This window comes from Schistocerca serialis, chromosome 2, assembly GCF_023864345.2.
Source record: "Schistocerca serialis cubense isolate TAMUIC-IGC-003099 chromosome 2, iqSchSeri2.2, whole genome shotgun sequence".
NCBI lineage: Eukaryota > Metazoa > Arthropoda > Insecta > Orthoptera > Acrididae > Schistocerca > Schistocerca serialis.
This window is the reverse complement of record NC_064639.1, coordinates 1,088,964,105-1,088,990,462: the sequence shown is the minus strand read 5'-3', so window position 1 is coordinate 1,088,990,462 and position 26,358 is coordinate 1,088,964,105. Positions and strand designations below refer to the sequence as shown.

At 42.4% G+C, this 26,358-nt stretch overlaps 1 protein-coding gene across 1 annotated transcript in view; it reads left to right on the top strand.

Annotated features, from left to right (window-relative positions):
- The window catches only part of LOC126458536 (serpin B6-like), a 57,898-nt gene that overhangs the window by 8,666 nt on the left and 22,874 nt on the right, over positions 1-26,358 (top strand). The window contains exons 2-3 of the mRNA XM_050095642.1: positions 9,397-9,486; positions 12,161-12,340. Of these exons, the coding sequence (XP_049951599.1) occupies positions 9,409-9,486; positions 12,161-12,340 (258 nt within the window). The 5' untranslated portion in view covers positions 9,397-9,408. The remainder of the gene's footprint in view (positions 1-9,396; positions 9,487-12,160; positions 12,341-26,358) is intronic.

Here is a 26,358-nt window from a genome sequence, read left to right as displayed (position 1 = left end):
GGGCGGAGGTGGGAATAAGAAGGGGTTACAGACAAAAAAATGTTCAAAGCGAACTGTTGGGATATCGTTCCTCTAGTTAGCTGAGCTGGAGCCCACCCAGATAGACATGCTCGTTAAAGCACCACTTCCGGGACGGGGAGGTGCACCGGCCTCAGATCGCAACCGCCCGGCGGATTAAAGACGAGGGTCGATGTGCCAGCCAGCCTGGACGTCGTCTTTAGGTGGTTTCCCACAGCCCACTAGCTGTATACCCGGGCAGTAGACAAGTCTCGCATCTGTTAACCGATTCGTAAACATTTGGAAACCTTTCGCTCCCTTTCATATGAGTAACATAGACAATTGGAGTACGCATATACTGTCCCAGGGTTGACTGAGTGACAACGTGAAGGGCATTTGGCCGCTCCCTAAAACAACAGTGCCAAACCCGTTAATAACGGCCATGCGCCGACGCGAGACAAACGCAGAAGAAGAAACGAAGAAGTTAGTTGACTTGTAATTTTTTTTAAAACTATGAAGCGCAATTTGTGTCTCATTTGTTTTGTTCATTGCATCAGAATGAACACTCAGCCAGCCATTAACTTTGTCAGCGTGTTTCGGGACCAAAGCAAATGCCACAAGGCTGAATACCACAGATTCATTTAATGTCTTCTCTACAGTCGCATGGTGGACGGTGGTGGAAATCATTTACTTACTAGCCACATTTTGCATACATCTTACCCAGGTGGAATTACAAGTTTCCATAGGATTCAGATGAAACTGCAGGACGCAGTTCGCTACAGACACAGGTGAAATATGCGTGCAATTATGTGTGAAATGTGTTCAATATACTTGAAAAGTATTTATGTGTGAAATATCAGTGACGTATGCAAACGCGACTAGGGCTGAGGCTAAAAGTTAGCACAACATGAGTACGACCGTCTGACGCATGGATATTTTTATAGGACATTTCGTGATAGTACTGTAGGGTGTAAATATGCTCTGAATTTATTTTTTTACAGGTTCTGTTATACTTTTATTGATACTATTGATACATATTATATGAAGTGACAATTGAAATTAGTTGCCTCTTTGGGGGGGGGGGGGGGGGGAAGACTCAATTCAGTCAAACCTTCTAAATCAGGGGACCTATTAAAGATATGCTTGAAGTTTTATAGCTCCACTGTAGAAGTCTTCCGTATTTCCAGGGCTTTTGACTGTATCGAAGGAAGGAAGGAAGATCGGAGTTCAAAAATCCCTCTACTTAAAAGTCACAATAGACAGAGGATAAGCTTTCGCGGATAAGCATGTCTTAGTGTTAGGCAGTAACTATGGCATGGAAACAGTGCAGGAATTTCTGGATAATTCCCTGGTAACGAGTGTTTTTAGGTAAAGTGGATGGCCAGCGATGACACCTGCTTTGCTGAAAGATAATGTCAAAGATATTTCTGTTTCCATTTCGGCAGCAGGCAGTAGTTAGTCGTAGCCTCAGTTATGCAGCTAAGGATGGATGAGACTCTTCACTGAAACCAACGTACTACGTATAGAGCTGTAGGGCACGTCCCAGAGGAAAAGGTAATCGCATGATTGAGTAATAACGTCTATATCTGATCGCATGTCCATATAGGCTCTTAGCCAAGGTAGGCCTCATCGAATCAGTATCTACTCCGTGTAGGTAAGGCGGGTACCAGGTTGAGATTCATTGGGAGAGTGCTTAGAAAATGTAGTCCATCAACAAAGGAGGTGGCTTGCAAAACACTCGTTCGACCTATACTTGAGTATTGCTCATCAGTGTGGGATCCGTACCAGGTCGGGTTGACGGAGGAGATAGAGAAGATCCAAAGAAGAGCGGCGCGTTTCGTCACTGGGTTATTTGGTAACCGTGATAGCGTTACGGAGATGTTTAATAAACTCAAGTGGCAGACTCTGCAAGAGAGGCGCTCTGCATCGCGGTGTAGCTTGCTCGCCAGGTTTCGAGAGGGTGCGTTTCTGGATGAGGTATCGAATATATTGCTTCCCCCTACTTATACTTCCCGAGGAGATCACGAATGTAAAATTAGAGAGATTAGAGCGCGCACGGAGGCTTTCAGACAGTCGTTCTTCCCGCGAACCATACGCGACTGGAACAGGAAAGGGAGGTAATGACAGTGGCACGTAAAGTGCCCTCCGCCACACACCGTTGGGTGGCTTGCGGAGTATCAATGTAGATGTAGATGTAGGTGTTGCAATGTTTTCACTAAGACGTTCTTGGTGTGCAATGGAAATGGAGCCTCCGACAGAACTAGGGTTAGAGAAGAAGAAGAACGCCTGTCTAAAACTTACAGGCCTACAAAATGCTACAAATTTATGATATCCGTAAAGTAAAGTAAAAAGAAAAACTCAGCATCAAAAAATAAGCTACGCTTATCAGAGTATTAACTGGTAACAGGGAAATGAGCACATGCACCTAAACAAATACAAGCTAACACCACATTGCTGTAGAACTAGTAAAGGAATAGTAGAGGCAAGAGTGGTGATTTTTTTCACAGCTACATAGTTAAGTCCAAATTTACGAATGGTAACGGTTACTGTGTTTAAATACACTCCTGGAAATTGAAATAAGAACACCGTGAATTCATTGTCCCAGGAAGGGGAAACTTTATTGACACATTCCTGGGGTCAGATACATCACATGATCACACTGACAGAACCACAGGCACATAGACACAGGCAGCAGAGCATGCACAATGTCGGCACTAGTACAGTTTATATCCACCTTTCGCAGCAATGCGGGCTGCTATTCTCCCATGGAGACGATCGTAGAGATGCTGGATGTAGTCCTGTGGAACGGCTTGCCATGCCATTTCCACCTGGCGCCTCAGTTGGACCAGCGTTCGTGCTGGACGTGCAGACCGCGTGAGACGACGCTTCATCCAGTCCCAAACATGCTCCATGGGGGACAGATCCGGAGATCTTGCTGGCCAGGGTAGTTGACTTACACCTTCTAGAGCACGTTGGGTGGCACGGGATACATGCGGACGTGCATTGTCCTGTTGGAACAGCAAGTTCCCTTGCCGGTCTAGGAATGGTAGAACGATGGGTTCGATGACGGTTTGGATGTACCGTGCACTATTCAGTGTCGCCTCGACGATCACCAGTGGTGTACGGCCAGTGTAGGAGATCGCTCCCCACACCATGATGCCGGGTGTTGGCCCTGTGTGCCTCGGTCGTATGCAGTCCTGATTGTGGCGCTCACCTGCACGGCGCCAAACACGCATACGACCATCATTGGCACCAAGGCAGAAGCGAATCTCATCGCTGAAGACGACACGTCTCCATTCGTCCCTCCATTCACGCCTGTCGCGACACCACTGGAGGCGGGCTGCACGATGTTGGGGCGTGAGCGGAAGACGGCCTAACGGTGTGCGGGACCGTAGCCCAGCTTCATGGAGACGGTTGCGAATGGTCCTCGCCGATACCCCAGGAGCAACAGTGTCCCTAATTTGCTGGGAAGTGGCGGTGCGGTCCCCTACGGCACTGCGTAGGATCCTACGGTCTTGGCGTGCATCCGTGCGTCGCTGCGGTCCGGTCCCAGGTCGACGGGCACGTGCACCTTCCGCCGACCACTGGCGACAACATCGATGTACTGTGGAGACCTGACGCCCCACGTGTTGAGCAATTCGGCGGTACGTCCACCCGGCCTCCCGCATGCCCACTATACGCCCTCGCACAAAGTCCGTCAACTGCACATACAGTTCACGTCCACGCTGTCGCGGCATGCTACCAGTGTCAAAGACTGCGATGGAGCTCCGTATGCCACGGCAAACTGGCTGACACTGACGGCGGCGGTGCACAAATGCTGCGCAGCTAGCGCCATTCGACGGCCAACACCGCGGTTCCTGGTGTGTCCGCTGTGCCGTGCGTGTGATCATTGCTTGTACAGCCCTCTCGCAGTGTCCGGAGCAAGTATGGTGGGTCTGACACACCGGTGTCAATGTGTTCTTTTTTCCATTTCCAGGAGTGTAGTTTACTAAGTATTGCTCCGCATCTGCTAAGAATTGTGTGAAACTCTGGACTGCTAGGTTAAGAGCTTTTAATTTGCAATCAGCTTGTGTCTTTCAGAGAATGTTTAGGTAGGAAAACATAAACACACTGTACACAGATCCACGTTCTATATCTTTTTGTTTTGGGTCATTAGTCTACTGACTGGTTTGATGCGGCCCGCCACGAATTCGTCTCTTGTGCTAAGCTCATCAGAGTAGCACTTTCAACCTACGTCCTCAATTATTTGCTGGATGTATTCCAGTCTCTGTCTTCCTCTACACCTTTTGCCCTCTACAGCTCCCTCTAGTACCATGGAAGTCGTTCAGTCACGTCTCAACAGATGTCCTACAACCTGTCATTTCTCCAAATATTCCTTTCGTCTCCGATTCTGCGCAGAAACTCCTCATTACTTATCTGATCAGTCCACGTAATTTTCAGCATTCGTCTGTAGCACAACATCTCAAATTCTTCTATTCTCTTCTGTTCCGGTTTTCCCACAGTTCATGTTTCACTACCATACAATGCTGTACTCTAGACACACATTATCAGAAATTTCTTCCTCAAATTAAGGCCTGTGTTTGACACTAGAAGACTTCTCTTGGCCAGGAATGCCCTTTTTGCCTTTCCTGGTCTGCTTTTGATGGCCTCCTTGCTCCGTCCCTCATTCGGTTTTTTACATCCTACGTAGCAGAATTCCTTACCATCATCTAGTTCTCGACACTCCATCCAGATGTTAAGTTTCTCGCTGGTCTCATTTATACTACTCCTCATTACTTTCGTCGTTCTTCGATTTACTCTTAATCCATATGCTGTGCTCATTAAATTATTCATTCCATTCGGCAGATCATTTAATTCTTCTTCACTTTCACTCAGGATAGCAATGTCATCAGCGAATCGTATCACTGATATCCTTTCACCTTGAAATTTAATTCCACTCCTGACCCTCTCTTTTATTTCCATCATTGCTCCTTCGATATACAGATTGAACAGGAGGGGGGAGAGACTACATCCGTGTCTTACATCCTTTTTAATTGAGAACTTCATTCTTGGTCGTCCACTCTCATTATTCCCTCTTGGCTCTTGTACATATTGTTCATTACCCATCTCTTCCTATAAATTACCTGTATTTTTCTCATGATTTCAGACATCTTGCACCATTTTACATTGTCCAACGCTTTTTCCAGGTCGACAGATCCTATGAACGTGTCTTGATTTTTCTTTAGTCTTGCGTCACCCGCAATGTCAGAATTCCCTTTATCATGCCTTTACCTTTTCTAAAGCCAAACTGATCGTCATCTAGCACATCCTCAATTTTCTTTTCCCTATTTCTGTACATCATTCTTGTCAGCAACTTGAATGCGTGAGCTGTTATCTGATTGTGCGACAAGTCTCGCTCTTGTCAGCTATTGCAGTCTTCAGAACTGTGTGTACGATATTTTTCCGAAAGTCAGACGATTTGTCGCCAGACTCATACATTCTACTCACCAACGCGAAAAGTCGTTTTGTCGCCACTTCCCACGATGATTTTAGAACTTCTGAAGGAAGGTTACCTATCCTTCTGCCTCATTTGATCGTAAGTCCTCCAAAACTGTTTTACATTCTGATTCTAATATTGGATCCCCTAGCTCTTCTAAATCGACTCCTGTTTCTTCTTCTACCGCATCAGACAAACCTTCCCCCTCATAGAGCCTTTCAATGTATTCTTTCCACCTATCCGCTCTCTCTTCTGCATTTAACAGTGGAATTCCCGTTACTCTTTTAATGTTACCACTCTTGCTTTTAATGTCACCGAAGATGACTTCCTTAGTACTTTCCTTTACGCTGAGTTTGTCCTTCCAATAACTATTTCTTTTTCTATTTCTTCACATTTTTGTTGTAGCCATTTCGTCTTCCCCGCACTTCCTATTTATTTAGTTAATCAGCGACTTGTATGTCTGTATTCCTAAGTTTCATTTTTGTACTTCCTCCTTTCATCGATCAACTGTAGTATTTCTTCTGTTACCCATGGATTCTTCGCAGTTACCTTTTTTGTACCTACGTATTTCCTTCCACCATCTGTAACGGATATTTTTAGAGGTATTCATTCTTCTTCAGCTGTGCTGCCTACTGAGCTATTCCTCATTGCTGTATCTATAGCATTCGAAAACTTGAAGCCTATCTCGTCATTACTTAAAACTTCCGCATCCCAATTCTTTGCGTTTTGATTCTTCCTGACTAATGTCCTAAACTTCATCTCTGCTATATTGTGAGTCTATAACTGCTGCTGGGTACGCCTTAGTATCCAATGTCTGACTTCGAAATCTTTGTCTGACAATGATGCAATCTAACTGAAATCTTCCCGCATCACCCGGCCTTTTGCAAGTATACCTCCTCCTCTTGTGATTCTTGAACAGAGATTGGCTATTACTACCTGAAATTTATTACAGAACTCAATTAGTCTTTCTCCTCTCTCGTTTCTTGTCCCAAGCCCATATTGTCCTGTAACCTTTTCTTCTATTCCAGCCCCTACAACTGTATTCCAGTCCCCCATGACTATTAGATTTCCATGTCCCTTTACGTACTCTATTACCCTTTCAGTATCCTCACATACTTCCTATTCATAACGAATCCTACTCCCTTTCTACCATTTTCTGCTGCTGCTGATATTACCCTATACTCATCTACTTTTCATTTCACTTCAGTATCCCCGACTATATGTAGACTGAGTCTTTACATTTTCCTTTCAGATTTTCTAGTTTCCCTACCACGTTCAAGCTTCTGACATTCCACACCCCGACTAGTAGAACGTTATCCTTTCGTTGATATGTTAATCTTTTTCTCATGGTCTTCCCCCTTCGCAGTCCCCTCCAGGAGATCCGCATAGGGGACTATTGTTCAAATGGTTCGAATGGCTCTGAGCACTATGGGACTTAACTGCTGAGGTCATCAGTCCCCTAGAACTTAGAACTACTTAAACCTAACTAACCTAAGGACATCAAACACATCCATGCCCGAGGCAGGATTCGAACCTGCGACCGTAGCGGTCGCGCGGTTCCAGACTGTAGCGCCTAGAAACGCTTGGCCACACCGGCCGGCCGGGGACTATTACGGAATCTTTTGCCGGTGGAGAGACCGTTATGACTCTTTTTCAATTACATGCCACATGTCCTGTGGATACACGTTACGTGTCTTTAATGCAGTTGTTTCCATTGCCTTCTGCATCCTCATGCCGTTCATCATTGCCGATTCTTCCGCCGTTAGGGCCTGTTTCCGACCCCAAGTACAAGAGAGTGCCCTGAACCTGTGTTTGCTCCTCCGCCCTCTATGACAAGGCCGTTGGCAGAATGAGCGTGACTTCTCATGCCGAAAATTTAAGCGCTGGTGGGATTCGAACCCGGGACCGAGGACGTTTTGACTGCTAATTAAAGACGCTATCCATAGGCCATATTTCGATTTACAAACATCATGGAGTGAATCTGTTTCATAATTTCCTTAATATAGCATCCAAGGAAAAGCCCTCTCGCTAGATATCTTTAGTGGGTAATGTGAAATGCTCAAATACATTTAGTATCTTTTTAATTGTCCCTCATAAACATATTTTCGAAAAGTCATATTATCAAGCTTTTCATGAGGGAATTACACTCTACCTCGTCTCGTGAACGTTTTACATTTCACTGCTCTCACTGTTGAACAGTACTTTGAATCCGTATTGCCGATTATGGAAACGAACACGATCTTACCTGGAAACATTTTTATCGTTCGTCTAGAATTAGAGACAGTATTGCAACTATTGTAACGTAAGCCGAGAAGTTATTCACATACATTTCTATTAATTTTTGTGTAAAACAACTAACTATGTCTAATTCGTAAAAGTCACACTTACTGTCGAACGTAAGAAAGATATTGAAAGTTGTAATCCACCCATGGTAAGTGCAGACAAAAGTAAATAAAATATAATTGAATATACTGATGATGAGTATTAGGAGCGATATGTTCTGCTTGGTAAAAACTTTCTAAAGGCAATATCATATAAACACTTCTTTACAGACCGTCAACCAGCTCGAAACGGACAAATTTTATAACACAAATTTTTGAAGACCGTAGGATGACAGCAAAGTCTATCGAAATCTGTTGTTCGTAAACAAAAAAATATTTATGTGATCTTGGCTTTATAAAGTTTTTTCACCAAATTAAATACAGCTTTTGTCGGAACTACTCTTCCAGTAGTTCCTGACAATTAACCATAAAGAGTATTTCACAGAACTTGAGTTATGATGTCTGCCTCGGATAACGTTACTAAATGTGTTGCCCAGTAATTTCTACATCTACATCTACTCTGCTAATTTGAAGCGAATTTAAACACTGTTCGTCGGTCTGTACCTCTCCTTTACAGGCGTCACAGCCGTTCTGCAAAGGAAAGAATCACGTGGTATTGTGGGTTGAGATACCCCGAGGGTTTGTTCGACCACCTAAACGGAAACGGTTTTCTTCCTTCTCGTGTACTAGCTCCTTTTCTCGCGGTGTGTGTCTTGTGTCTTACGTGTATCTGTTAATTTTAAGTTGATGTAATCGATGTGTATACAGTGCTGTGCCGTATTTGTGTGGTGCAAAGACGAATGGGGAGTGAATCTCGTTGTCCCTGTCCATCAGTCAATCAACATCTACAGTGCCGTAGGACCACAGTCAGTGAGATACTACGGACAGGTTTGAAATTCGATCCAGGTCGTGATGCAAAAAGAGACAAACGGAGTTGCAACTAAGTAAATAATGAGGTACATATGTGTATGGTCCAAAGTAATGTTCGTTAACGAACACTTGTTGAGACCTTACGCATATGTACCCACTTTATTTTCTGTTATCTTGGACTGACATTTTCTTGGCGAACATTTGTTGGTTTTAGAATGACCAAAATTAGCTGGGCTTGTTATTGACACGGAAGGTACGAAAATCCAGCAAAATTTTGCCAGCGGGCATACGATTTTGTTCATTGCATATGTAAACACTTGTGGATGGCAGGTTACGTTCGGTGGCTAAAGATGACATCATGTTGTGTAGAAACTGGCAGATGTGTTAAAAAGAATAAGAAAACGTTAGATTCAGATACAGCCGCTTGTTTTGTTATCATATCAAGGACACAAAGTGTAGTGGTTTGGAATTCTACGTCCTCACCTCGCCTTACCAGCCAACTACTATCGGTGAAAATTTATTCCACCAAATGGATTTGAGCGAGCTACCTCAGAGCACTTGAATGCGCTAGTGACTTCCGCTACGGCGGCGGGAACGGGTCTGCAAACGCCTAACTCACTTCCTGGCTGATGTGTTCTTGCGATCTCTTGGCATTGCAAAGATAATTTTTCATTCTTCTCACAAGTCCTTTGGAATAGACGGCAGTTCTTGTAATAATCTTTCTCTGTGCAGATAAACGTCAGAATGGTCGATGGAGAAGCTAACGTGCCACTGCAGGCGATATCTCAAGCAAACTCTTTACTCACATTCGACATCTATAAGGTAAGTTTTTGCGACATCAAAGGGTGTGTTATAATATCTACAAAGTAAGTTTTGTGTAATTCCTGAGAAAATTCACAAAAAGTCTCAATATTTCAGTTCTAATATATCAATTGTCATTGGACATCTACTGATGGAAAAACCCTTTCCTATGAAATACGGCCTTTAGTTAAACGCATTCACTTTGTTCCAGCGTGTATCTGTTGTCATCTGTCCACCTGCCATAAGGTTATCTGCTGGTTCTTTTCTTATTTCTTAGAATTCAGCACAGAAATCTCGTGAGGCATATAGTATCCATTAACCTAACTAAAAGTGTCACCCATCATTCCTTTTTAATTAGTCGTAACAACGTCTTCCAGTCGCTTCTGTACCCTCGCTCGAGCAGTACTCAAGGATAGGTCGTATTAGTGTTTTATAAGCGGTCTCCTTTACAAATGAACCACATCTTCCCAAAATTCTACCAATGAACCGAAGACGACTATCCGCCTTCCCCACACCTGCCATTACATGCTTGTCCCACTTCATATCGCTCTGCAATGTTACGCCCAAATATTTAATCGACGTGACTGTGTCAAGCGCTACACTACTAATGGAGTATTCAAACATTACGGGATTCTTTTTCCTATTCATCTGCATTAATTTACATTTATCTATATTTAGAGTTAGCTGTCATTCTTTACACCAATCACAAATCCCGTCCAAGTCATCTTGTATCCTCCCACAATCACTCAACGACGACACCTTCCCGTACACCACAGCATCATCAGCAAACAGCCGCACATTGCTATCCACACTATCCACATATTTGGGAACCAATCCCATATGCTCGCACCTTAGTTAGAAGTCTGCAGTGGGGCACTGAGTCAAACACTTTCCGGAAGTCAAGGAATATGGCATCCGTCTGATACCCTTCATCCATGGTTCGCAAGATATCATGTGAAACAAGGGCGAGTTGCGTTTCGCCGGAGCGATGCTTTCTAAAGCCGTGCTGATGCATGGACAGCAACGTCCCTGTATCAAGGAAATTCATTATATTCGAGCTGAGAATATGTTCGAGAATCCTGCAACAAACCGATGTTAAGGATATTGGTCTGTAATTTTGAGGATCCGTCCTTCTACCCTTCTTATATACAGGCGTCACCTGCGCTTTTTTCCAGTCGCTCGGGACTTTACGTTGGGCAAGAGATTCGCGATAAATGCAAGCTAAGTAAGGAGCCAATGGAGCAGAGTACTCTCTGTAAAACCGAATTGGAATCCCTTCAGGACCTGGCGATTTATTTATTTTCAAGGCATTCAGCTGCTTCACAACCCCAGGCATGTCTATCACTATGTCCTCCATTCGGGAATCTGTACGAGACTCAAACGGCGGTATGTTTGTACGATCCTCCTGCGTGAAAGATTTCTCAAATGCTAAATTTAAAATTTCAGCTTTCGTTTTCCTGTCTTCCGTTGCCAGGTCAGACTGATCAGTGATGGAACCCTTCGACCCGCTTACCGATTTTACGTAAGTCCAGAATTTCTTTGGGTTTTCAGCAAGATCAGTTGCTAAGGTATGACGGTGGTAGTGGTTGAATGCTTCGCGCATCGCTCTTTTTACAGTAGCACGCATCTCTACTAACTTTTGCCTGTCCTCATTCTCCCGATCTTTCTTGTATCGCGAGTGCAACTGTCTTTGCTTCCTGAGCATTCTCCGAATTGCGCTGTTAAAACACGGTGGGTCTTTTCCGTCCGTAACCCACTTTTTCGGTACATAATTGTCGAATACGTGATTTACAATGTGTTTAAAATTTGCCCATAAATTTTTCCACGTCCATCGTATCGGAAGTAAATGAAGTCGATTCATTTACTTATTATTATTATTGTTATTATTCTGCCTCACTTGTCCTTTCGAAAGTTTAAAAGTTAAATAGGTAATGATATCATGTATAATTTCGTGACTGTTTGATAGAATAAAGTCAATTTAATTTTAGTTTAATTTCTTCCTAATGTCATTTATTACATATTATTTTTTGGAAGAATATATTCACGAAGGACACATGAATCTCCTGAGCAAATTCCACGAATGTCGAATCATTCTTTAGCTCTTACCCTACTTTTTCATTACAGTCCCCTGGTACGATCATGTGGTGATATTTGCTGTCATGCATGGGATTCTGTATCTCTTTCTAAAGGTCTTCTGTCTACATATCAGAATGTGACCACCGATCTGGATAATTTCTATGTAAAAAGTGTAATTTTTAAAGTGTTACAGTTTTGCACTAAATTACCTTAATATTATGAGTATTGTTTTTAATTTTTTATTTCAGTGTAACCAACGTATAAATTTCCTCGATTCTCTGTTCTTCAGTAGCAAAAAATATCTCTTACTTTTATTTCAGTTTCCTTGCTTTTCCGTTCCGGAGTAGTGAAACATATTTCTTAAATATACTCTCAGATAAAGCTCATGTAACCTATTTGATTTTACTTAATGCTTTCCCATATATTACTAACCTAGCTTCAGGCTCTAAAGTTCAGCAGTTTCTTCTTCGTTAGTAAGTTTTAGGTCAAAGATTTTGTTCCTCCGGACTTTGTGAAGCAAGCTTATTGACTATAAGGATGTGTTAAATGTTTCTGCAGCTGTGTTTCAGGAATGTCTCACACCGTCTGAGAAACGCTTCAAAAGATTACCTAATTTCAGGTTTTGGGAAATGGGGCAGATAATCTGTTCTTCTCGCCTCTCAGTATACAGGTGATCCTCGCACTTGTATTTATGGGTGCTCGTGGAAACACAGCAAAGCAACTGTCGAGAGGCCTGCATCTACCTGAAGACAGAAATGTGACAGAGGAAGGAATCAGTAGACTATTGAGTCAGCTTCAGGTAAAGATCATTGTCAGTTTATCTAAAACTATAGTTCTTTCAACAATGTCAGTACTCTCTGTGTGTTAATTACTTCCACTACAGGACCATTGCTTCTATTTAAAACCTCTCAGGACGCCGATATCCAACACCTTTGATTATAGAGGAATGGTTCGAAGAACGCAAGAAAGGTTTAATTACTTTGAGTGCCACATAAGATCTTAGATTTTTTGTCACCAGATGCGTAAGCCGCGGTATTTCACTTTAGTCGCTTGGCTGTATAGCAAGATTGCTTAGACGGAAGAGAAAAGGTGCTCGTAATAGTTACTGTACACTGTAGCTGTGCACCGTCATCAATGGTCGTGCAAGCTGTGTCGACACGCAATCGCGGCTAGAAAAGAGGGATGTCGAAGCACAATCACAACGATCCCCATACGAGGACTTTCGAGTCGTTGACTTAAACACAAGATATAAAACAAAATATTACATCTTTAGTGGTTATAAGTTTCCAACGCAGCTGAACACTAATACTTGCAGAATCCTTATCGCGTGACTGTGGGGACGGAAGCACTGTACGTATATTCTTGACTGAATTGCCATCGATAGATGGATCCAGAGCAATCCGTGTAAGATGAAGTGGGAAAAATTTTATTTCATGAATCCGTGCATAACGTTGTATACAGAGGAGGAGGTCAGAATAATCCGAAAGAGGTAACAAATTTTCTTCTGCAGATATATATAATTTTAATAAGTTTTTAATGGCATGGAGAGCTGCATACAACCAGCCTTTGGACTGAATATCACAATAAGAGCAACAAGTTTTTAATGAATGTTTTGGATATCATTGACACAGATATAACGGTGGTAACTGGTAATGACTAGTGGTGCATGGCGGTGAGTGGCGATGATTGATTATGATGACTGGTGGTTATTTTCAGTGGTGATGGTAATTGCCGATGATTGACAAAGATGGTTGTTGATTGGTGATGACTGATGATAGTAATTTATAAACCAAACATCATTTGACAGTTTAAAAGATATAGTTACTATTGTTACTATGAATATATTGAAGAGTTCATCTCTGTTAGAAATAACATTTTTATGGTGTTCTTCAAGAAATGCAGTATATATGGTCTTTCATGGGAAACATTGCTATCGTCTGTATTGCTTCCCTCTTATTTCTGCTTCTGTTTTTCCTTCTAAGTCCATCACAATAATCCTTGGGATATATATATATATATATATATATATATATATGGGTAAAAACCGAAACCGGACGGATCAGTTTCTCCTCAAGTAGTTGGACTTCTAATTTTACAGAGTAAGTGAAATTATTTGCTCCTACAAAATACGACTATACACAGAGTATGCGAAAGAAGTTTCTCCTCTTCGACCAGCAGAGTGCTATATGTCTCTAGAGGACTGAAGCGTTCCTAATCATGAAAAAGTACAGATCATCCCCGTTTTCAAGAAGGATCATCGAACAGACACATAAAGCTATAGACCTGTGTCTTTTGTATCTGTCTACAATAGGATCTTGGAACGTGTTTTGTGGCTGCTTGCTAGGACATTTCTGGAAACGGAACGTCTCTTCTGCAGGAAAAAAAAAACAGTTACGAAAGAAAGCTCATGTGAAACCCAACTCGTTCGTTTAGTCCACAAGACCGAGAAAGCGACAGACGCAGGCGCCCAGGTGGATGCCTTGGTCTTTGATTTCGTTAAGGCATTCGATATGGTTCCGCACTGCCGCCTAATCAACGAACTGCGAGCCTGCGGAAGACTAACTCCTGTGATTCGACTAAAGAGTCTCTAGCAAAAAGAAAACAGGATGTCATTCTGATCAAGGAGAAGTCTTCAGGCATAAAAGTAACTTCGGGCGTGACCCGCGAGAGTGTTCCTGGACCATTTCTTTCCACAATGTGTACAAATGGCCAGGTAGGAAATGTCGAAAGCGTCAAGAGGCGTTTCGCGGATGACGCTGTTTACAAAAAAGTAGCAACGCTAGAAGACTGTGGCGAAATGCAGGAAGATCTTCAGAGGATCCATTTTTGCTGTAGCGAGTGGCCATTGGCCCTGAACATAAATAAATATAACGTTTTGCGAGTACGTTGAAGGACCGTTTGTCCTATGATTACACAACTGCGGAACAATCACTAGAAGCCGTTATTTCCATAAAAAAGTACACGTACGGAGCGATCTGGAGTGGAACAACTACATAAAATTAATCACGAGTAAGGGAGGTGCCAGACTGACATTAGTGAAACAATCCTCAGGAAATGTAGTCCATTAACAGAGGAAGTAGCGAACAAAACAATAATTCGACTAGTATTTGAGTACTGCTCTGTCAGTATGGAATCCGTACCAGGTAGGACTGACAGAGGCAAGAAGAGGAGCAAGTTCCGTTACAGAAGAGCGAAAAAGTCACAAAGATGCTCAGCCAACTCCATTTACAGACACTGTGAGAGAGAAGTTGTGCATCACAGCATGGTCTACTGTTAAAGTTCCGAAAGCGCATATCCTTAGAAGAGTCAACCAATCTGTTGCTTCCTCTTACTTACACTATGTGATCAAAAGTATCCGGACACCTGGCTGAAAATGACTTACAAGTTCGTGGCGCCCTCCAACGGCAATTCTGCAATTCAGTATGGTGTTGGCCCCCCTTAGCCCTTGATGACGGCTTCACTCTCTCAGGCATACGTTCAGTCACATGCTGGAAGGTTTCTTGGGAAATGGCAGCCCTTTCTTCACGGAATGCTAACTGGGGATAGGTATCGATTTCGGCTGGTGAGGCCTGGCACGAAGGCGGCGTTCCAAAACGTCCCAAAGGTGTTCTATAGGATTCAGGTCAGGACTCTGTGCAGGCCAGTCCATTACAGGGATGTTATTGTCGTGTAGCCACCACAGGCCGTGCGTTACGAACAGGTGCTCGATCGTGTTGAAAGGCGCAATCGCCGTCCCCGAATTGCTCTTCAACACTGGGAAGGAAGAAGGTGTTTAAAACATCAATGTAGGCCTGTGCTGTGATAGTGCCACGCAAAACAACAAGGGGTGCAAGCCCCCTCCATGAAAAACGCGACCACACCATAACACCACCGCCTCCGAATTTTACTGGTGGCGCTACACACGCTGGCAGATGACGTTCGCCATACCCACACCCTGCCATCGGATCGCCACATTGTGTACCGTGATTCGTCACTCCACACAGCGTTTTTCCACTGTTCAAGTCGTCCAATGTTTTCGCTCCATAAACCGTGCGAGACGTCGTTTGGCATTTACCGGCGTGATATGTGGCTTATGAGCAGCGGCTCGACCATGAAGTCCAAGATTTCTCACCTCCCGCCTGTCTTAGTACTTGCAGAGGATCCTGATGCAGTTTGGAATTCCTGTGTGATGGTCTGGATTGATGTCTGCCTATTACACATTACGACCCTCTTTAAATGTCGGCGGCACTGTCAGTCAACAAACGGACTCGGCCTTTACGGTTTAGTGCAGTACGTGTCCCTTCACGTTTCCACTTCACTACCACATCGGAAACAGTGGACCTAGGGATGCTTAGGAATGTGGAAATCTCGCGCACAGATGTATAACACAAGTGACACCCAATCACCTGGCCACGTTCGAAGTCCGGAGCGCCCCATTCTGCTCTCTCACGATGTCTGATGACTATTGAGGTCGCTGATATGGTGTTCCTGGCACAATGAACCTAATATGAAAAACGTATGTTTTGGGGGTGTCCGGATACTTTTGATCACATATTGTATATCTCACGAATAGATAAAATTAAGATTCGAGTCCACACGAAGACTTACCAGCAATCGTTCTTCCCGCAGACCATATGCGCCTGGAAGAGCACGAAGTGAAGCTGCTACACAAAGTACACATCGTAAAGTGGCTTGCGGAGGGTAGATGTAGAAGGGTACTGTGTTCTGACAAATACAGCACGGCCACTTAAAATGAGAGTGAAAATGTTTCAAAGGAAAAAATTGATCATTTTATATCTTCTTCTTTTTCTTTAGCCTTTGTCTCTCCTGGTAGTAGCATTCGCTGCCTTTCTACATCTGCATCTACATGGATGATCTGCAAATCACATTTAAGTGCCTGGTAGAGGGTTAATCGAACCACCTTCACAATTCTCTATTATTCCAATATCGTACAGCGCGCGGAAAGAACGAACACCTATATCTTTCCGTACGATCTTTGATTTCCCTTATTTTACCTTGGTGATCGTTTCTCCCTATGTAGGTCGGTGACAACAAAATATTTTCGCATTTGGAGGAGAAAGTTGGTGATTGGAATTTCGTGAGAAGATTCCGTCGCAACGAAAAACGCCTTTCTTTTAATGATGACCAACCCAAACCCTGTATCATTTCTGTGACACTCTCTCTCATATTTCGCGATAATACAAAACGTGCTGTCCTTCTTTGAACTTTTCGACGTACTCCGTCAGTCCTATCTGGTAAGGATCCCACACCAAGTAGCAGTATTCTAAAAGAGGACGGACAAGCGTAGTGTAGGCAGTCTCCTTAGTAGGTCTGTTACATTTTCTAAGTGTCCTGCCAGTAAAACGCAGCTTTTGGTTAGCCTTCCCCCAACATTTTCTATGTGTTCCTTCCAGTTTAAGTTGTTCGTAATTGGAGTAGCTATTTTGTTTTGTTATTTTGTTCGGTCGTGGGCCATGTCTAGATGAATATTTAGTGTCTTGATGCCGTTGGGCAGAGTTGGGCACGTTGCTGTCACGACCTTCTCCTTGGTCTCTTTCCCATGATTTCCAGTCTGTACGCTGCCTTTGCAACAGCGTCGTTCTCTGCACGCAGCACATGTCCAGACCATCGGAGACTGGTGTCTCCCATTTTCTTCTGGATCAGTGCGACCGCAAAACATTCCCTGACAGTTTCCTTCGAAGCGTGACGCAGTGGACTTATGCCACATGCCCACCTGAGCAAGTTCGTCTCCATGACTTCTCCAGTCGACGTTCTGCTCCTTTAGTAGCCAGTCAGCACTTGGTACCGTCAAGAGCGACAGGCGGATGACTGTCCAGTAGATGTTCCTTCATTGAACGCTCGCAGGTGTCTCTTGTTGTCATTCGCCACTTCATCTGGGCTGCCTGCATCCTTGTGTTGACCTCGTCCTTTAGTTGACCAGCACTACCGATTGCAGAACCGAGATAAATCTTGTTAGTCTCGGTAGATCTTCTTCGCCAAAGCTGATGGTCCCAACTTCGCGTGGATCTGATATCACATACTCAGTTTTCTTTCTGTTGAGCCGCAGGCCATGTTGCGCAAGTCGGTCGTTCCGCTCCTGTGTCTGGAGATCAAAGTCGTTCTCCGCGGCTAATATGACGTCGTCAGCACTGAGAAATGTCCATGGTAGAGGCATGTGCAGGTCTGATGTGACAGTGCCCATTACAAGAATGAACAGCTATGGTAATATGGCAGAGCCTTGGTGGACTCCTACTGTGATACGAAAGTCATTGGACCATCGGACACTGCTACAGCCATTTGGACTTAGCTCCGCGGTTCAACATACGGAAGCTGTGCTCTGGAAAACGATGTTCTGGAAGCACTAAACAGTTTACTTCATGTGGTACCCGATCGAAAGCCTTTATACAATAATTTCGATAATGGATGACATATTGTCATAAGGGATTCTGCAGCAGTTTAATATTTTCCTGTTTATACTAATAGTCTCAACTGGAAGTAGTAGACGTTGATAACTAATTTCTTACACATATAATGATCAAATTCAGATCTAAATTTGAAATGAAGTTAAATGTTATTAAATCACTGCCTCTGTAGGTAACAACACTGAAAATATTAAAAAAAAATTTTTTTTTAAAAAAATTGTACCTGAATAAGCAGATAATATAGATTAACAATTTTTAAAATCCTCGAAGTTGTACTTGACTAACCGCGAGTAGTGAAAAGTCAAAATTCTTTTAAAAGAACCTAGTCAAAGCTTTAAAATAAGGAAACCACACAGCAATATACGTGTTTAAACATTCCATGGAGCCTAGCGTTTTACTAAACCTATTATGCATCTTACCAACTTAAGCATCAAGTGTGATGGGTAGGGGAGGGAGGTAGGTGAAAGTGAGAGAGGAAAAAGCTTATTCTTTTTAGTATTACAACGCAACAAAAAGACGTAATACAATTAATTTAAAACTAATAAGCAATTTAGGTCTCAAAAATGAGATCGACAGGAAGTGCAAAATGGCTAAGCAGGGATGGCTAGAGGACAAATGTAAGGATGTAGAGGCATACATCTCTAGGCATAAGATAGATTCTGCCTACAGAAAAATTAAAGAGTCTTTTGGAGAAAAGAGAACCACTTGTATGAATATCAAGATCCCAGATGCAAACCCAGCTCTAAACAAAGAAGGGAAATCAGAAAAGTGGAAGGAGTATATAGAGGGTCTATACAAGGGCGATTTACTTCAGGATAATATTATGGAAATAGAGGAGGAAGTAGATGAAGATGAAATGGGAGATATGATACTGCGTGAAGAGTTCGACAGAGCACTGAGAGACCTAAGTCCAAACAAGGCCCCGGGAGTAGACAACATTCCAGTAGAACTACTGACTAGAATAATTCCAATCCAAAAGAAAGTAGGTGTTGATAGATGTGAAAATTACCGAAATATCACTTTAATAAAACGCGCCTGCAAAATACTAACGCTAATTCTTTACAGACGAATGGAAAAGCTGGTAGAAGGCGACTTTGGAGAAGATCAGTTTGGATTCCGTAGAAATGTTGCAACACGTGAGGCAATACTGACCCTATGACTTATCTTAGAAGATAGAATAAGGAAAGGCAAACCTAGGTTTCTAGCATTTGAAGACTTAGAGGAAGCTTTTGACAATGTTAACTGGAATACTCTCTTTCAAATTCTGAAGGTGGCAGGGGTAAAATACAGGGAGCGAAAGGGTATTTACAATTTGTACAGAAACCAGATGGCAGTTATAAGAGTCAACGGGCATGAAAGGGAAGCAGTGGTTGGGAAGGGAGTGAGACAGGATTGAAGCCTATCCCAGATGTTATTCAATGTGTATATTGAGCAAGCAGTAAAGGAAACAAAAGAAAAATTCGGAGTAGGTATTAAAATACATGGAGAAGAAATAAAAACTTTGAGGTTCGCCGATGACATTGTAATTCTGTCAGAGACAGCAAAGGACTTGGAAGAGCAGTTGAACTGAATGGACAGTGTCTTGAAAGGAGGATATAAGATGAACATCAAGAAAAGCAAAACGAGGATAATGGAATGTAGTGGAATTAAGTCGGGTCATGCTGAGGGAAGTAGATTAGGAAATGAGAAACTTAAAGTAGTAGATGAGTTTTGCTATTTGGGGAGGAAGATAACTGATGATGGTCGAAGTAGAGAGGATATAAAATGTAGACTGACAATGGCAAGGAAAGCGTTTCTGAGGACGAGAAATTTGTTAACATCGATTATAGATTTAAGTGTCAGGAAATCGTTTCTGAAAGTATTTGTATGGAGTGTAGCCATATATGGAAGTGAAACGTGGACGATAAATAGTTTGGACAAGAAGAGAATAGAAGCTTTCGAAGTATGGTGCTACAGGAGAATGCTGAAGATTAGATGGGTATATCACATAACTAATGAGGAGGTATTGAATAGAATTGGTGAGAAGTGAAATTTGTGGCACAGGTTGACTGGACGAAGGGATCGGTTGGTAGGACATGTTCTGAGACATCATGGGATCACCAATTTAGTATTGGCGGGCAGCGTGGAGGGTAAAAATCGTAGAGGGAGACCAAGAGATGAATACTCTAAGCAGATTCGGAAGGATGCAGTAGGTACTGGGAGATGATGAAGGTTGCACAGGATAGAGTAGCATTGAGAGCTGCATCAAACCAGTCTCTGGACTGAAGACCACAACAACAACAACAAGCAATTTAGGTAATGCACCTGTCATTAATACATGAATCATTTTGTTAAAATTCATAATTAAGTGAAAACACTGATCTAAAACACTGAATGCACGAAATTTTCACCAGGGGGGCCAGAGATGTATCATGCTTTAGGCAAGTAGCCAGCAAGTGCAGCGAAGTGCTAACGTCTTTTTCTGCCTAGTGGTGCTGTAGTAAAATAGGAGAAATTCTGCTGACTGTGCCGTCTGACTATGATGTCAAAATTCTCGAAGTGCACCGAATTCTTGGATTCTAGTGGAGAGTGAGTATTTTAATAGGTTGTTTCAGGCGAAATCCATATACACGGATATTGTAATTATACATTCGCTACTTGAGCTAGTGGAGATGGAAAGCTATTTACGGCATTGGTAAACAACATCATAGAAATGATGTTCAGACTGTGAGCTGCAGGATTTACGTTGTTAGTACCGTTAGCGTCATGAGTTGCCGTTAGGTGTTGGTACTGTTACGGCGACGTAGGGTTGAAACACAAGCATCAGTGTGCATTACAGTTGCAGACAGTCAACGTGGGTCAGCACAAGATGAGCAGGGCTTTACATGTAACGCTGTTTTATCGTAACAACAGCAATAGTGCTGCTGGTCGTCGCGCATATCGACGCGTTAAATGAATAATGAGAGGTCGTATTTCCACAAAGGCGTTGAAGAACATGCTTTGGAAGTTAGAACTATCTAGCAATTTGGAAATTGCTCCTGGAAGAGCCTGACGGCCAATCGTGCCGCAAATTGTTGAAGAAGATATTGTTGCCATGACTGAGAATGCTGGGCGCAATGTGCTGTCTCCAAACAGTGCACGAGCTGTGTCAGGACAACTGAGCATTCCTTGGTCCACCGTTCGGAAAGTGCTGCGAACAATTATGAAATGATATCCGTAAAAAACCTCACATTACTCACCACTGTTGGCTAAGTGACGGGGTAGACTTTGCTCTTAAGATTCTTGCAAGGGTTGAATGTGGCGACATGTGGCCTTGGCCATTTTGTTGAATGATGAAGCACGCTTCACGCTCACTGGCGCAGTAACAACACGCCACCGCCAAAGAAAGTTCATGAAGTTCCCCTCCGTTGTCAATGCGTCACTGTGTGGTATAGTTTCATGGAAAACTTCAATATTCATGAATATGTAATTTGGTAAAAAAGAAAGATACATGTCCAGTCAGTAAGGGGAAAAAATGGTTCATGAATATGTTCAAATGGTTCAAATGGCTCTGAGCACTATGGGACTTAACATCTGTGGTCATCAGTCCCATAGAACTTAGAACTACTTAAACCTAACTAATCTAAGGACATCACACACATCCATGCCCGAGGCAGGATTCGAACCTGCGACCGTATCAGTCGCGCGGTTCCGGATTGAGCGCCTAGAACCGCTAGACCACCGTGGCCGGCTCATGAATATGTAATTTGATAAAAAAGAAAGATACATGTCCAGTCAGTAAGGGGAAAAAATGGTTCATGAATATGTTCAAATGGTTCAAGTGGCTCTGAGCACTATGGGACTTAACATCTGTGGTCATCAGTCCCCTAGAACGTAGAACTACTTAAACCAAACTAACCTAAGGACATCACACACATCCATGCCCGAGGCAGGATTCGAACCTGCGACCGTAGCAGTCGCGCGGTTCCGGACTGAGCGCCTAGAACCGCTAGACCACCGTGGCCGGCTCATGAATATGTAATTTGATAAAAAAGAAAGATACATGTCAAGTCAGTAAGGGGAAAAAATGGTTCAAATGGCTCTGAGCACTATGGGACTCAACATCTGAGGTCATCAGTCCCCTAGAACTTAGAACTACTTAAACCTAACTAACCTAAGGACATCACCCACATCCATCCCCGAGGCAGGATTCGAACGTGCGACCGTAGTGGTCGTGCGGTTCCAGACTGAAGCGCCTAGAACCGCTCGGCCACGCCGGCCGGCAGTCAGTAAGGACATCAGTATTTTTCTTTGATGGACTCCAGGCACTAAGGACACGCAGCGTAAACGGCACACTTTACTGTGATCCCTGCTCTAAGGGAGGGAGGTGCTTTGGACTCAACTGCTTTGATGCACGATGGGGGTCCACCTCGCACCGCTCATGAGGTCATTCGGCTACTCCGAAACATATCTGGAGAAAACCGAATCACTGACCGATTATTGAAAGCTGTGTGGCCACCATGATCACCAGATTTGAATCGGTGTGATTTATGGCTGTGGGGTTACCTGAAGGATGGGTTTATCAACGTGATACGAACATGCGTTGCACATTGCAGATGAGCATAGCGTGGAAGGTGGTCAGCATCCCACCTGAGATGTTTCGGGCAGCAGCAAACAATCTTCATTGCAGTTCCAGGCTGTCGTGGGTGCACATGTTCGTCTTACTGAGCAATGTTTATAACCTGAAACGTAAAAATGGAACGCAAGTCTCATGAGCAAATTAAAATGTGTTTATTTAAATGGCTCATTCATTATTTCTCTTTCGCATGTCCTTACAAATGTATCCACAAAGTTTCATTGTTCTCCGATGACTCGTTTTTGATGGAGCCCCTCTCAAATACCGAAAGTTTGGTTATAACCCACTGCATTTCACGTACTTCCAAGATTTTAAAATAATGTCCCACCAACCGTTTTCATAAGAGACGAGGCAGCTAACGTTTACGTGGACGCGGACGAGAAATCCGAAATCCGACATCAAGAGAGACGAGCTGGTTAATGTGATTTTCGACCTCAGCTCTCCAGCGGCAGCTGTCAACTATATTTGACTCACAAATACCACTGTTTGTTTACGAGAATGAAGTACTGAATTTGGTCTATTAAAACGCGTATGCCAGTCATGCCTACACGATAGTCATGTTATTCCTTCTGTAATATACATAAATGAAAACTTCAGTATTCATGAACATGTAATATGATTAAAAAGGAAGATACATGTCCAGTCAGTAAGGACATCAGCTTAAAAAGGTTCACAAAATCGGACAAACACACTGTAGACAGTGCTATTATATTTACGTAACATCAGATATTACGGAAATTATTTCTATTAGTTTGATACGAAAGTCCCACAACCTTTCTAAAACTCTAAGACGAAAAAAAGATCTGTATACTAGGGACGTGGATCCAAACCCAAACACAGTTTCACGTCTTCGTTCCCCACCAACTATGCTACATTGAACGTCCGTGACATGCGACCGTATCTTTTATGTTGCGATATTCTGAAGGCTTTAATCGGTGATCTGATACTAACTGAAATTTAATTCCAACAATTCGTAACAAGAACGACACGTTTTTATTGTATCTTCAGCGTGCCTTTGCCTTAAAACAACGTGTGTCATAACAGGAACGTAACTTAACACGAAAATTCCTGAACGAGCATTTCGATGTTTCTCGTCATTTTATTATAACAAATGCCCGCATCTCGTGGTCGTGCGGTAGCGTTCTCGCTTCCCACGCCCGGGTTCCCGGGTTCGATTCCCGGCGGGGTCAGGGATTTTCTCTGCCTCGTGATGGCTGGGTGTTGTGTGATGTCCTTAGCTTAGTTAGGTTTAAGTAGTTCTAAGTTCTAGGGGACTGATGACCATAGATGTTAAGTCCCATAGTGCTCAGAGCCATATTATAACAAATCGTACCAGTTTCGATGCGTTCTTAAGAGATTCAGTCTGCTGGTGCTTAGAAACAGTATATGTTCATATGAGGTAAATTATAACATAAAAGCAGCCAAATATGGGCTGTAGTTGAACACGACAAATATAATATGGCGTCCCGGAATTTCTGATGGTAGCGTGGAGGGCAGTCTTGCTTCTTATTGGATTTGTCACTGTCGAAAGTTGCCGAAATATCGCAGAACTTATTTTTTGTTTCAAATGACGAAATGGCTCCTCAACGTGAAATAGCAGGAAATTACGGAACAAGACTCGCAGAACGCGCCGTCAACTGTAGCTACCTCGTCCTGTGTGACGACAGCCTTAGGCGCTGTGAGTAAAATTTCAAGATGTGTCCCTATTGGTCTACTGAATGTCTAGTTCCAGTTAGATGATTCCATATTTTGCCCACTGTTTCGTAGTACAATATGTTCTTGAAATCTGCCCTCAAAATTCCTACTAGTTTTACTGACCTGTATACGTTTTTACGACAGTCGTTGCACTTAATCTTAGGCCCACCCGATGGACTACCCGATCGACTAAATTTACAACTTTATATACTTTAATTGTGTTTTAGCGTAAAATGAAGAGGCTGTCTTACACGAGATCCTGTTCTTAACGGGATTTTCCGAAGCCTATGAGCTACTTTATCTGATGCATTTCCTCTACATTCTACGAGCATGGACGTAGGTTTCTACACTTGTTGTTCCTTATTTATGCAGTAGTACCTGCTCTCCATGTGTGCTCTGTTTTCGTTTTATGAAACATTTTAGTAACAACTTCAGCGTTATAGCCAATTATTACCTCCTTCACTCCCTGTGATAAAATAAGGAAAGAAAAATGTTTTCATGATTTGTTTAATAGTTATTACTGATAGAGGCATTCTAAATTACAATGTTTTAATTCCAAGCTATTTATTTGTTCTACAAAGTTTAAAGTACACATATGTGTATTTCAAGTCTTAACCAGTAGAAAAAAAATTTCGTAACACATATTAAAATTTTTGTTCATGGAATTTTAAAAGGCAGGTGTTTTTGATTACATGCAGATAACTATTTCTCATCCTGTATACGGTTCTTGTGCATGAAATACAATTTTTGTATCTAGATTTAGAGGTATTCTTCGCCTTTCTGCCTAGCCATGTCTCCAAAATAAAAGTAAGTGCCTCTGTGTGCAGAGTGTCGTTCCAACTGTAGCAAAAACTAAAACTAAACGACCAACACGAACGTGTGAGGTCTAGAGTTGGTAAAAACAGTTTATTAATTTTACGACGTGAGTACCCAAAATCTACATATCTGTACCCACAGACTGAAGATATTACAACGACTTGCTTAGGAATAGCTATATTTCATTTTTCCTATGTTGTTCACTTACTGGTAGCTTGAGGCACCCATCAGTGAATGAACAGACTGCCATGATGAAGAACCTATTATGAGATGCATTCAGCTGGGTTTCCTGTAAATGGTGAATTTATATGTATCGTCTTCGTTAGTGACATTTATGTCAAGGAAATTGATTAGCCCTTTACGTTCACATTCAAAAGTAAATTTTACTTGCAAGTGAATAACACTAAGCTTTAGAGCAATATCATTCATTTCATTAACAGTTCCTTTGAATTTTAAAAAATTTCGTCAACGTACTGGTAATAGTTTATTTCCTTGGCTAACTCTGGGATTTCACCAAAACTTTCTGCTCTTTTTGGTTCATGAACGTTTCAGCCATGATACTGGAGAGAGCATTATCCATTGCTGAACCTTCTGGTTGGTGGTTAAGTTTATGGTAACATATGAAATAACTTTAGGCCAACCTTAGCTCTATCAGTTCTCATATAGAGACAGTTTCAGGTACCGGTAAATTGTTTTTAGTGAAATCGATGGTTTAGCTGGGTGCTATATTTGTATACAAGTTTACTTGGTGAAGTGCTGCAAGGAGTGCATCTACTGGTATTGAAATATGTTTGATGCTATCAGAAAAGTCATAGATCTTCTTTATACAGAATTGCTCATTGAATTAATGTATACTTATTAACTTACATGGTAGATATCTGTTAATTTGTTCTTTCGTTGCGATTAGTCTTCTTGTCCAGCTTGTCCTCTGTTTGTGTGACTAGAGCTTGCAGGGTCAACACGAGAAACCATTTCTTTTCAACATCTTGAGACAAATGTTTTTCAATCATTGTGGAATTTCGCTGTAGGATCCTTATTTACTTCTTTTATTCCACTGTCTGTAAAAAATTTCTGTTTTAGATATGTAGTCATTTTCACTCATCATCACTATGGTGGTTCCTTTATTGCATTTTCTAACTAACACTTGATGCTGCTTTAATTTAATGTTCAATCACTGTATTGCTCTCTTATCAATATTTCAACTCCTAATTTGTATTTGTATTTATACTGTTTTAGTAAGTTTATTGGTGCATGCATTTTTTTATTTTTGAGCTACGGGTGATTTTTCCAAGTCGCTAGCACATTTCACCT